This window comes from Pipistrellus hanaki (genome assembly GCF_964339955.1).
Source record: "Pipistrellus hanaki genome assembly, chromosome: 4".
Lineage (NCBI taxonomy): Eukaryota > Metazoa > Chordata > Mammalia > Chiroptera > Vespertilionidae > Pipistrellus > Pipistrellus hanaki.
In genome coordinates, this window is record NC_140506.1 from 81030297 (window position 1) to 81044244 (window position 13948).

At 37.2% G+C, this 13948-nt stretch overlaps 1 protein-coding gene and 1 pseudogene across 2 annotated transcripts in view; one reads left to right on the forward strand and one right to left on the reverse strand.

Annotated features, from left to right (window-relative positions):
• PARN (poly(A)-specific ribonuclease) overlaps positions 1–13948 on the forward strand; it is a 134762-nt gene that overhangs the window by 40176 nt on the left and 80638 nt on the right. The window contains exons 19-20 of the mRNA XM_084881134.1: positions 10717–10772; positions 11874–11960. Of these exons, the coding sequence (XP_084737260.1) occupies positions 10717–10772; positions 11874–11960 (143 nt within the window). The remainder of the gene's footprint in view (positions 1–10716; positions 10773–11873; positions 11961–13948) is intronic.
• LOC311621281 (large ribosomal subunit protein eL42-like) lies at positions 500–839 on the reverse strand (annotated as a pseudogene). Its single transcript has one exon. The product of its transcript is annotated as a large ribosomal subunit protein eL42-like (transcript).

Genomic DNA, 13948 nt, shown 5'->3' on the forward strand with positions numbered 1-13948 from the left:
AGGGAAATGACTAAGTTTCTAATTTTGGCTATTCTCTATAAATAATTGAATTAAAAAGAAATTACGTGCAATTTACTATACACGTAGGATGGCCCTCTTGTTCTTGACACCAGTATTCTGAATCTGAATAGGATGCCTCTAGAAGCCAAGGTCTTTCTGGGATGACCCTACCACATGTTCTTTCTAAGCTGCAGATGAGGAGAGAAACCATTAGAAAGGATGCTGGGCTCTTGGACAAGTGGTTTCCTCCTTTGTAAAATGGGGATGACACTGTTCCCCTCCCACGGAGATTATAGATGGGATGATATGCAAAAGAACTTTGATAGTTCTTACTATTTCCCTATATATATTATTTTTCTTTCTTGACATATAAGAAAATTAAACATACTAGCAAATTAAAAAGTAGATATAGTAGTGGGATGTGTTTTTGGTTTTTTTTTGAGGTTAACATATCAAGATTTTATTGTCATATAATAAAACAAGATATGACGTTCTAGAACTAGATCACTTGACCCTTTCTCTTCTTATCTCCTCCCAGTTCAAAATGCTTTCATCTCTTGATAGCCAGCATTCTCTTAGATCTGCAGTTAGGCTCAATGCATTCAAGCCTCAGCACAATCTTCTTTGTAGTTTTAGCCTTTTTTCCCCCCGGAAAATAGGCTTAGTCTGCCCACCATAGCCACTTTGCTTCCTGTCATAATGCCACTTTCCCTGCGCATACAGAGAATCCTTGCCCTTCTTGTACTGTGTTACTCTGTGGGGTTGATGCTTGCCACACTTCTTACAGAAAGTTCGGCGGGTTTTAGGAACGTTCACCATGTTTGCGAGCGCTATCAGCAGTGAAAAGGTGTTTTGTTTTTTTGTTCAGTGATACAGAAGAAAATAAGTTACCACGTGGATGTAAAATGGGAATACAGTGGCAGCAGATGTGGTCTTCACGTTTGCTTATACCTACCTTTTAGTATTTGCTTATGAAAAAAATCATGATAAAGTGAGTCAGATTGGTATATAGCGAAAGCAAGGTTGCTTTGATTTGAAGCATTTCAGTTTTGCTATTCAAATGAATACAACAATTTGTCGAGGGTAGTATAGGTATATAGTATATGAAGGAGGAACCATTATGGTGCCTAAGATAAAGCACACCAATGTTTCGCCCTGTTTTCTCCATGGGAAGTAATCATGTTGGCAGTAAGTTGTTTTGGACATATGCATGTGCTTCATATTTAACATCAGAGAGATTTTAAACTGAAGGATTATAGGAAAAGAAAGAACTGAAGATCAGGGTTGTATAGTCATTCCTATCCAAAGGGGATTGATTCTAGGACCCCCTGCAGTTACCAAAATCCACAAATGCTCAAGTCTCCTATATAAAAACTAGCCTTCTCCTGGCTGCCGGCACCAACTTTCCTCTGGCACCCGAGTCCCAGGCTTCTCTCACAGCCCTGGCTTCATCCGGAAGGTTGTCCAGAAGGATGTCCAGTCTTAATTAGCATATTACCCCTTTATTATTATAGATGGTGTAGTATTTATGTATAATCTATGCATATTCTCCCATATACTTTGTCATCTTTAGATTACTTGTGGTATCTAATACAATGTAAATGCTATTTAAATAATTGTTATATTGAATTGTTTAGAGAATAATTATTATTATATATAATAATAATAGTAATGACAAGAAAAAAATATCTGTACAGTAGGCCTGACCACATAGTACATGTCAGCAACAACATAATGTTAAGAAAAATTTTTTTTCTATTTGTGATTGGTTGAATCTGCAGAGGGCCAACTGCACCTCCTTTCTTCCCAGCCCTTTCACTGTTAGTGGACTGAACAATTCTTACTTGCCTCATTTACTAGCAACTTGCTATTCATGCTCCACTGCATGGTATGCCAGGTCACGTTCCAGTCAGTAGTAGGCTATCAGTAGGCCACGTGTCTAGAAGAGCAGACTGCTTGTTTCTCAGGAGGGTGCCACCTGCAAGGTGGCTCTCACTGAATCTTCTCTTGTCCTGCCTTCCCCTCCTCAGAGGAACAAGAAGACAAGGCTACGGTAACTATTCTGATTCCCAGTGTTTCTGTTGTTTTTTAGCATCCTGGGTGATGGACTGAATGTATCTTTCTCATATACTATTCTGGTCAGGTATCTGAACAATTAGGTCCATAGTTTTAAGTGTTACAATAACCCCCACCTCATGCCCAGCACTCACATGGGACTTCCAACTCCCATGAGCAAGAGCTATAGCACAGTTTGCACATTTCCTTAAGAGATTCTAGTAATGCTGGAATCTTTGAAAGATTTCTTCTTCTCTCAGCCCGAGCAGTAATTATAATAGACTAGAGGCCCGGTGCCTGAAAATTTATGCACTGGAGGGGGGTGTCCCTCAGCCCAGCCTGCCCCCTCTGACAGTCTGGGAGCCCTCAGGGGCAGGAGGTGATTTGGCGATCAGGGGAAGGTGATGCCCCATCACACCCCTGCTGCTGCCACTGCTAGCAGCACAAGCTTTGGCTGGCTTTGGTTACCTGAGCCTGGGTTGGCCCTGGGCTGCTGGGCAGCCACCATCTGAGGCTTGCCTGTGCCTGGGGCTAGCCTTGAAGGCCTGGGGGGCTGAGGGGACTGGGCGCCACTATCTTCGAGGGTGCGGCAGTCAATTAGCGTATACCCTCCTTATTGGCTGTGAGTGCCACCATCTTTGTGAGGGCACGGCGGTCAATTAGCATATTCCCTCTTTATGTGGGAAAGGTACCCCACTCACATTTGGCTTTTAATCTGATAGGATGTTACTTTGACCATTAGATTGTGTTGGGCTGATTTCCTCTGACATTTTATAATCTTGTTTTGAGGTCCTGCAGAAGTTACCTCTGTCTAACGCTTAATTTAACATTTTTTTATTTGATGTAATTTGATATGGTTCATTTGATGGATACTGTACAAATCAGCTGCTGGTTTTCTCTTTTGTTTCCCCTTTCTTCCCTTCCCCCCTTATTTCTGGTGGTGTATTTCTGTTTAGAAAGGACAAGAGTTGGCTTCAGGACAAATGTCGGGTAACACTCTATTTGTCAAAACATCAAGTTGACTGGATTGAAAATTGTATGCTCCCCCCCTGAGTGAATTTAAAATAACTGATGGCACAGTAACTCCCTGCTAGCCAGTGGTTGCCTTTTGATTTTACATAAGAGCTTTAGTAAGCAAAATAAATGGGCTTATTTTCTGAGAGATGTCTGAATGCTTCCTACCCTACATGATGAAATTAGTTTTTTATAGCACATAAATATGTATAATGATGAACCCTTGCATACAAGGTTCTTATAAAGTGCTTTTACTGCTGTGCCCTGAAGGAAATACCAAGATCATTTGCAAGTACAGTAGAGCTGACAGTCATTAAAGGTTTCAATTTTCTTTTGGAAGGCTTGAGACTTAGGGTGAATTACAAATTAATTCACTGCTTCAGTTGTGTTGAGATTAGATTTTATACAACAATTCTGTATCCCAGTTTAGTGTTATGAGAGGAGTGCAGTTTTCCTTGGAAATCTTTTTTTTTTTTTTTAGGTAAAAGCTTTTTAGTAAGAAAAGTACAGTCTTGAAGAAAGCAGATGAACAAATGCAAATTGTTACTCATTGAATTAAATACTGAGTTTTTAGGAGGAAGAAGGAAAGTTTGGGGACTTGCAGTTTCTCTTTTTTTGCTAAGGAAAGAGATCAGAATAAACAGTTTTTTAAAATAATGATATGTTGTAACATTAGAAGTCCTTCTAGATCATTCAGGCCTGTGTGTACAAATCTGACATTACATAAAGTAAGTTCCTATATATTTAGATACCTCAATGTCTCGCTCAACCCTGAGGCAAACCTATTTGCTAGTTTTCCTGATGGTGATCATGGTGTGTGTGGACACATGTGACTGGAAAGCCGGATGCCCAGGTAGCCCAGATAGCAGCTCTTCCTGTGCTACAAATATGGGAAGTTTGTCCCTTTGAACTGTGGCAACATAGCTCTCTTCAGTGCCTGTTCCCATTGCCTAGAAAATTCAGTCTACCTAAAGCTTCTTCTCTTGTATCTAGGCTCTGCTCATCACATGAAGCCATAATTTAACCAGCCCCAAAGCATTACAAAAAAAAGTTTCTGAGATCTTATATCTTGAGCTCATGCTTCACTTATATACACTAGGGGGTTGGGTTTGGGTAGTAATTCAGGACTAAAACCTGACTTGTCCCTACATGCTCCTGCACATGGAGGCTTTAGACATTGTTCAGGTTAAAAGCCAAATGTGAGTGGGGTACCTTTCACACATAGCATTGGCAAGCATGCTGCTGCAGGAGCAAAATTAAATACTTTCTTTTATTTCTGAATAGAATCATTGTTTTCCATAGATTTGGTAATGTAGAATTTTAAAGAACTTTAATGATCTTTTCAGTTCCCTGAGATCTGAGCCTCTTGGACTTAGTATTCCTAAATCGCCATCAGGAATTTTGCATGCATTTTTGAATATAACTTTTGTCGTTTTTTTTTTTGTTTTTTTTTTTTTTTAATATATTTTATTGATTTCGTACAGAGAGGAAAGGAGAGAGATAGAGAGTTAGAAACATCGATGAGAGAGAGTCATCAATCAGCTGCCTCTTGCACACCCCCTACTGGGGATATGCCCACAACCAAGGTACATGCCCTTGACCAGAATCGAACCTGGGACCCTGCAGTCCCCAAACCGACGCTCTATCCATTGAGCCAAACCGGTCTTGGCAACTTTTGTCGTTTTTGTTTTCTAGAGATCAGCTGAATAAAATGGGTTAATACTGGCATTGTTTTACAATCTGATTTTATTCATGGACATCCAGGGAGTGGTTCAGTTAAGCTGGTGTCATCAAAGGATACCTTTGATCTTGTGTACTTCTTAAAGCAGCCTAATGTGTTTTGTGGTTGCCAGAATCTGTGTCTGAAACTTGTTGGTAAGGTTGGAGAATTTTGATAAATTTTAGAGGTGTCTGATTGTTTGTTTGTCAGTCTTCAGTGCTGCATTATTGGCTCAAGTTTAATTTGTGATGCTGGAGGTGTTCATTTGTGGCCAACTTAAAGAAACAGCTTGGACTTTTGCCAGTGAGATGCCAAGAGAGTAGTATAAGTAGTCTTTTATTCTTTCTTCTTAAAAATGAGAAAAATAGCTGCCAGAACAGTAACTTCCCCCAATTTACTTCTTGCATAGAACCTAGTTTCTTGCTGCAGTTGACCTGGTTTCAGAAAGTACTAGAAGCGTTATATTATTGCTTCCTGGACTTTGAGGTAGTCCTTGGTATATGTTTTAATAATTTTGTGTTTTTCTAAGCCAAAAACATTTAATATAAAAAATCATTAACACTAATACTTTTTTTGGAGAAGTTGGCTCAAATCATTATTATCCAGCTGATTAATTAATCATCATTAATGGCAATTAACCACACAACCCTAAACATACTCTTATTAACTAGTGATTCTCAATTCTGAGTTTCTGAGGCAATAGGATTAGGTGTGGCTCAGGAATTTGCATTTCAATCAAGTTCCCTGGTGATGTTGCTGTTGCTTTTCTGGGGAACCACATATATAAGGACTCAAGGTTCTAAGGGCTCAAGGCCCCTAAGAAGTTTTATATCTGAAATGAAATTCTTTTGTGAATAGTGAGCTTTCTTACACAGTCAGGTCATAGTATCATACTTCCTTGGTCGGAAAAAATGTTAGCAGATGGCTTTCTGTGAGTGCCATTCAGCTTAAGAGCAACAAAGGTGACTCTGGAGATAAAGGTGTTGAACATAGCCTATACGCTGTGTAGCCTGTTAAGAGGCTGAGCTCAAGCTACTCTGTCTGCTTTATCCTTGGATCTTTCCAGACATGTTTGAAAGCTGAGATAAACAACATCACCAGACGTATAATCACAGAATGTTTAAAAAAACTGACAAATGCCAAAAGGGCTAAAATTTGTTTTATGGCATCTGGAATGTCAACTTGAGTTATACAGTTTATTAGGATAAAATCCTGGTATAAATTTGGCTGTTGTATCAAATGGGAATTTTAATTTTGCCTGCATCGGTGTCAGTCCTTTAGAGAAGAAGTGCTAAAATACAGTTCATCAGAAAGTTTGCAGGAATGTGGCGAGACTCCCGCACAGTCTTCAATGTCTTTACCCAATTATAGCCATCTTGAATCTTCACTAAAATAGAGAAAACGTTTCATGAAAGTGTTGGGCCAAGTATCTTTTTGAATTTTCCCAAAAAAAGGCCTTCTGGGAGAAATTGCTCTTCAATGCACTTCACAGTGAAGAGACATCTTTTCAAATATTTATTAGCATTTCTGCTTTTCCAGTGCATTTCCTCATATGTTAAAATGAAAGCTGTCTAGTCCAGCGATCCATATGTGAAGTGTTTTATCAAATCATGCTAAGGAGTCAGTGTAGGCCTTTTGACAGCCAGTTTGTATGAGGCATTCATACAATCAAACATTTTAATTTCACTTTAAAAGGGCATGGATGTTACCAGAGCAGTGGCTTGCAAGTAGCCCTGAGTAAAGGGATGGGAGGCCACTGGGGAGTTTACTTTGGTTCAGTTCCACAGAGGCTCAGCTACAGTTTTAGAGTCGGTTTTCCAATTGCATGGCTCTCTCCAGCGGCACAGGCTGCCAAGTCACACACACAGTTGGTTTTCGTGTTCTTCCAGGGTTTGGAGCTATTCATTTCTCTCTAAAGCCCAGACACGGAGGTGGAGGCCTACGGGAAGAGTGAGAAGTGCTATTAATAATTCATTTGAAAAGGGTTTCTGTTTAGTTAAAGTATCAAGTAAGCAACCAAGATAGTATAGGATTAACTAACTGTAAAAAAATCTTTTGAGTATTTTAGCAAAGAATCAGTATTATTTCTTTTAATGAGAGATGAAACTTCAAAGTTAGATGAAATTTTAGAGAACAAATAGTCTGTATATTGCTTGACAAGAAATATCTTTATAAATTTTTCAGTTACAGTTGACATTCAACATTGTTTTATATTAGAGGCGCGAGGAGGTGCCCTGCCTCCCGCTGTGTGAGGAGGTACCCTATGTGGGGAGAGGGGGACCAGGATCCTAGCCTGACTCGCAGCGTCCCATGGCCCCCCTGCCTGTGTCTCTGTCTCTGCTCCTTCTGTCCGGTCATAACCCGTTAGGGAGTCCTGGCCTAATGTGCATATTGCCTCTCTCTCTCTCTCTCTCTCTCTCTCTCTCTCTCTCTCTCTATATATATATATATATATATATATATATATATATATATGGATTAGTTTCAGGTAATTGAATAGTGGTTGGATGGTTATATAATTTACAAAGTGATCCCCCTGATAGTTCTAATATCCACCTGGCATTATATATAGCTACTAGAGGCCCTGTGCACAAAATTCATGCATGGGTAGGGTCCCTGAGCTGATGGGGCCTTCCGGCTGCCAGTCAGGGCCTCCCTTCATTCCACCATGCCCCCTGTTGGTCAGTGCATGTCATAGTGAGCAATCAAACTCCTGGTCTCCTGATCGAACTCCCAAGGGTCCACTTTGCGCATTAGCCTTTTAAATATATAGATTACAATATATTCTATATGTTGTACTTTATATCCTCGTGAATATTTTATAACTACCAATTTGTACTTTTTTACCCAGCCACCTATCCTGCCTCCCATCTTGAAACTTTGTTTGTTCTCTGTATCTGAGGGTTTATTTATGTTTTGATTATTTTGTTCTTATAGATTTCACATATAAGTGAAATCATATGGTATTTGACTTTCTCTGTATGACTTATTTCACTTAGCACAATACCCTCTAGATCCATTCATATTGTCCCAAATGGTAAGATTTCATTCTTTTTTTACAGCAGAGTAATATTCTATTGTATATCTTGTCTATTTATGGACGCTTCGGTTGCTTCCATATCTTGGATGTTGTAAATAATGATACAGTGAACATAGGGGTGCTTATATCTTTTTAAATTAGTGTTTTGGATTTCTTTGTGTGTACAGGGTGGGGCAAAAGTAGTTTTATAGTTGTTTTATGGGAAATAATACAATAATTAACAAATAATAATATAAGGACAAACTCTATTTCACATAAACCTGTGAACTATTTTTGTCCTACCCTGTGTACTCAGAAGTGGATTCTCTCTCATCACTGATGTTTCTGGCTTTCTCTCTCTTTCCCTTCCTCTCTGAAATAAGTTAAAAAAAAATAGTTCAATGTAGTACCATTTGTTTATTTTTTCTCAGAAAAGATATCTTTCAAAAAAATTTTCAACCTTTATATGGTGAAATAAACTGGGGAAGTATTCTTTTTCAATGCTTTACTTGTATATAAGGACACTAGGTCTCCTAAACTTATTATTGAGGTACCATGATTTTAGAAAGAAAACAATATTTAGTAAGAAATAAAGTAATTGCTGACTCAGAACTTATGATTTTGCTTTATATTCTCCTCCTTCACAACAGGTGAGATGGTACACAGGATGCATAAGATTGACTCATTTGGCACTTCCAGCTGGGCTTTCTCTAAGAAAGTCGCTAGTTATTTACCCTGAGCCTCTCACTTCTGGTAGCCTTTATTATTATTTTTTTAAGTTTAAAAATAATAGTAAAATAATTTTGAAAAACAAAGTTTTGTTTCACAAAACCATTGGGATGGAGGTATTTTTCATTGTTGTTTTAATGACTAAATATTTTACGAAGCTGTAATTGCAGTATAAACTTCTGTGCTTATTTAAAACTTGAAATTGTATCACGATTTTTTATGTTGTGAAGTTTTCAAAAGTTACTTTGAGTTTATTTTGATTGTTTAATGTTCTGTTGAAATGATGAACTATAATTTATCAGCCCCACATATTATTAAATCTTGAGGTTGACTTTGATTATTGGTGTATCTGGCAGTATAGCCAGGAACATCTTGCTGGTTCAACTTTATTCTTCTAGCCTAACCCATGTAGCTCAATGGTTATCTTCTGTTGAAATTAAGATTAAAAAGTTAAATTATTTTTATAGTACTTGTTAACTTTTAAAATAAAGTATTTTTTATTTGGCTTTTAGAATTTGGGGACCATTGCTAAAGTTACTAAATGGAGAATTTAAAGTTATTTATAATAATAAAAGGAAAGCATGCTAATTAGACTGGATGTCTTCCAGACATCCTTCCTGATGAAGGTGGGGCTAGGGGGGGAAGCCAGGAGCCAGGGGAGAAGCCAGCCGGGGTCCCAGGTTCCTGTGGGGGCCCCAGGGGAAGCCAGCCCGGGATCTGGGTGCCTGCTGGCAGCTGGAGGAGGGAAGCCGGTGCCAGCAGCCAGGGGAAGGCCTACTCTTTCATTTTTTGTGTATCGGGCCTCTAGTACGAAGCATAAAAATACTTCTAACTGAGCTTCCTAATGAGGAATATCTTTCTAGGTTCTGGTTGGCAGTGGTGAGAATAGCTACTTGCAAGCAAAAACCTGTTGTTACGTGCTTTATATGCTTTGTTTTCTATTGGCATTGCAGTATTAATTAAATTGGATAAAGTAACTATCAGAACCAGAACAGTAAACTTGAGCCTAAATTAGTGCACTAAAAATAAATTTGGTTTCTTAGCCATAGGATTTGGTTTATTAAATTGTAGGCTAGGCAACAAGTTTTCAAACCACAGAGTACCATAGCTTTTTTTTTTTCCCCTAGTGTTAATGGAACAGTGTTATTCAGACTGATGGTTCCATTTGTAAACTGAATCATGCCTAGCTTGGCTTTTGAATGTCTGCTAATAAAATGCCTTAATTGTGGGTCAGTGAAGCCAAACTAATTGCTTGTTAGGCACTTGGATTGCTTTTTTAATTTCCTGTATAATGCAGTTTCTACCAAAAGTACACAATATATCGTTATCTAAATAAAACTCATTAAAATCATCTCACATACAACAGAATGTTTGATGTTTTGTCCATAATCTTGCAAAAAAGAGAAAATTGAGTGGCATTACAGAGGCTTCTAATTTACAAGTACTATTTTTTAAGTGCCTTTGTTTCCATTTTGGAAGTTATATATAAAATGACTGCTATGGTTTATGTCAGTGTGATAATTTTCTGTAAAAAAGATACCTTTGCTGTTTTCTTAATTCACAAAACAGCAATTAGAGGGGTAACCTCTACAATTTAGGGAACAATTGTTTATTGGTTGGTAAGATGTTTAGCACTAAAATACTGGTTTTCTCTCATTTTCTCTGGATTGACAGGCAGCTTTATAGAGGACTTTCTTTAGTTTTTCCTTACTAATTCCATTCATTTAACAGTTCATAAGTGCCAGGAACTGTTGTAGGTGTTGGGGTTACTCAAGGTTCTTTTTTCTTTTTTAAATGATAAATATTTAGCCATAGAGAAAAATTGTTGAAATGAATCTTAAGAGCTTTTCTTTTCTTAAAAAAAATTTTTTTTTTTATTGATTTTTTACAGAGAGGAAGGGAGAGAGATAGAAATATCAGTGAGAGAAAAACATCGATCACCTGCCTCCTGCACACCCCCTACTGTGCCTGCAACCAAGGTACATGCCCTTGACTGGAATCGAACCCGGGATCCTTCATTCTGCAGGCCAACGCTCTATCCACTGAACCAAACCGGTTTTGGCCTAAGAGCTTTTAAAATGATTTAAAACAGAGTAATTTGTTTAAGAAATTTCTAAAATATTTAATAGATGCCTGTGATTTTTAAGTATAAATTAGTTCATTATCTTTCTTTTTGTAGGTTATTTCTTATGAGAGTCATGGATATTCCCTATCTAAACTTGGAAGGACCAGACTGTAAGTGAAATTTTATTTTCTTACGCATCTACACATTTAAGTATGTGGTCTGGAAGGAATAACAGGAAAAGTATGATTGAAGAAAGAGCTTTATTCACTTAAAGATAGGCAGAGGTTTTTGTGGTTGATATGAATAGTATGCTTAAGTTAATGGTACCCTTGAGCCTAGATTAACTCATCTTTTTACTTGCATTTTCAAGTTTATGAGTATTGAATTAAAAATACATAATTTTGTTTCACTCAGAACTCTAAATTTATAATTTCTTATAATGCATAGTAGATTTTAAGATGTGTTATATCAGTACCAGTAAGTTCTCTATTTTCTAATTATTGGAGTACAGTATATTTAAGTTTAGTAGGTGATTTTGTTGTTATTGAAAACCTCAAAAAGCTAATATATTTGGGAGGTGGTTGCTTCTTCTTCTGATTAATCTGTACTTTATCTACATTGCCCCATTTTTCTTTTCCAAGCCTTTGGATGTTGGTCTTAATATATACTATAGGATCTAGGAATGGGTAAACTATACTTGATGATAATCATTGCAATGATACTGATTTGAGGACATACTGTTGCACTCCATATTAGTTTTACATTGTAATCTGTCATTCTCATAAATGTTCTGCAAGGTGAATATCGTCATTCCCAATTTAGAACCATGATTGGTTACAGTGGTTAGTTCCCTTGCTTGGAGTTGCACAGTTACACAATTAGCCCATTTAATTTGAAACAGTGTGGTGTGTGTTTTAGCTAATAAACATGTGGACAACTAGATTAAAAGGAGAAAGTTAAAATGTTTAGTGAAACTTCTCAAACTGAGCAGCTGTTTTTTGTTTTTTTCTTCTTTAAATAATTTTCACAGGAACTTCATGAGCAAAGATGTTTCTGCATAGAATTTTTATTATTATGTGTTCTATAAAATATCAAGCCTGATGTCTAGGTTAAGATGGCAGAGTACTGCCATTCCTAAGAATGCTTTTAGGAGTTGTCTGGTAATCAGGAGGCATTCATAATAATTCCCCAAGTTACTGTGGACTTAGAGAACCCTTGGAGTATAGTTCACTTCCCAGCTTTCAGCCTTTTATCAAAAATTTGTCTTGTAGTACAACCTAAACGTGATCATGTTCTCCATGTGACATTCCCCAAAGAATGGAAAACCAGTGACCTTTACCAGCTTTTTAGTGCCTTTGGTAAGTAACTCAAAGTATATATGTCCTTTTAACACTTTGCTCTTCTTTTGGTCAAGGAGATCAGAGGTATTCAGGTGCATAAAAGAATATTAATATGTAAGGCTTTAATCTGACTTAAGAAATTTTTGGGAGTTTGACATACTGCTATCTTTGTGCTAATATGATCTGAGGAACTTTTTTTTTAAGTCCAGATTTAGTTTTTAATCCTCACCTGAAGACATGTATAATTGATTTTAGAGAGAGAAGAAAAGGAGAGGGAGAAAGATAGAAACATCAGTGTGAGAGCAAAACATTGATTGGTGAAACATCAATTGGTTGCCTTCTTTAGGCACTACGAGGATTGAACTGGCAACCTGGGTATGTGCCCTGGCCTGTAATTGAACCTTTGACCTTTCAGTGTACGGCAACATGCTTCGTTTACTTGCATGGTAGGTGATGGTGCTCCAGTTAAACTGAGCTACACCGGCCAGGGCGATCTGAGGAACTTTTAATAGCACCCCACAGTAGAGATATATTATTAATTCGTGAAAAGCAAGATAGGATTACTATAACTTCCCTTCCTGCTGACCATGGAAAATAAATCCAGGCTCACGATATATCACTTTTAAGATTAAGGGCAGCCAATCACTCACTGTTTGACATTGAACATTCCAAGCAGATGAACACAGATGTTTGAGAGGACCAAGATATGTGATATGTGTCAAGTAGGGCAGCTTTTCGTTTTCCTTTTTATCAAGTCAGGGGATTAGGTTAAATTGAACAGTCTTCTGATTAGGGTTTATAAAGACCTTTCTGATTATAAGTCTTCAGCAATGCCTTCACCCATTATTTATTTATTTATTTATTTATTTATTTATTTATTTATTTAAATAAATTAAGTATGTAGGCTATTTTCTTTGGATATTCTTGAATAAAGCGAAAGCAGCAAAAACCTAAATGTCCAATAATAACATTTAGTAAATGTTTATCTATTTCAATAGACTAGTATGTAGCCATTTAAAAATATTTGAAAAGCCCATTTAAAAATATTTGAAAAGTCCATTGGCATGGCTCAATGGTTGAGCATAGACCTATGAACTAGGAAGTCAGGGTTCAATTCCAGGTGAGGGCACATCCCCTGGTTATGGACTTGATTCTCCGTGTGGGGCATGCAGGAGGCAGCCCATCAATGATTTTTCTCATTATTGATGTTTCTCTTTTTTCCTCTCCTCTCTGAAATTAATGAAAATATATTTAAAAAAAACAAAAAATATTTTGTTTATTAAAAGATGATAAAGTAATTATATATTTTAGCATTTAGAATAAAAAGCAGATACAAAGTAGGATTTCTGTGTAACTAAAATTATTATTTTTTACAAACTTGCATAGAAACTGTATTGAAAAGAAACATCATACTAGCATCACTGAATGTTTTAGATATAATTTTTTTCTTTATGCTTTCTGTATCTTCTAAAGCAGCATTTTTCAACCGCTGTTCCGCGGCGGCACACTAGATGTTGCCTGGTGTGCCGTAGGTGCAGACAAGACAAGAATTTTATAATTTTTCACTATTTTGTTTACTTAATATTTCATAATAAAGTAATTATAAAATACTTTCTTTGTGTTTATTTGATTCCTATTCAAGAGAATTACTTTATATATAGTCAATATAGGCACAGAGTTAAATTTTTTAACATTTTCTAATGGTGGTGTGCCTCGTGATTTTTTTCATGAAACAAGTGTGCCTTTGCCCAAAAAAGGTTGAAAAACACTGTTCTAAAGTATATATTAGTTGTTTTTTTAAAATATATTTTATTGATTTTTTTACAGAGAGGAAGAGAGAGGGATAGAGAGTTAGGAACATCGATGACCGAGAATTATCGATCAGCTGCCTCTTGCACACCCCCTACTTGGGATGTGCCCACAACCAAAGCACATGCCCTTGAGCGGAATCAAACCCGGGACCTTTCAGTCTGCAGGCTGACGCTCTATCCACTGAGCCAAACCGG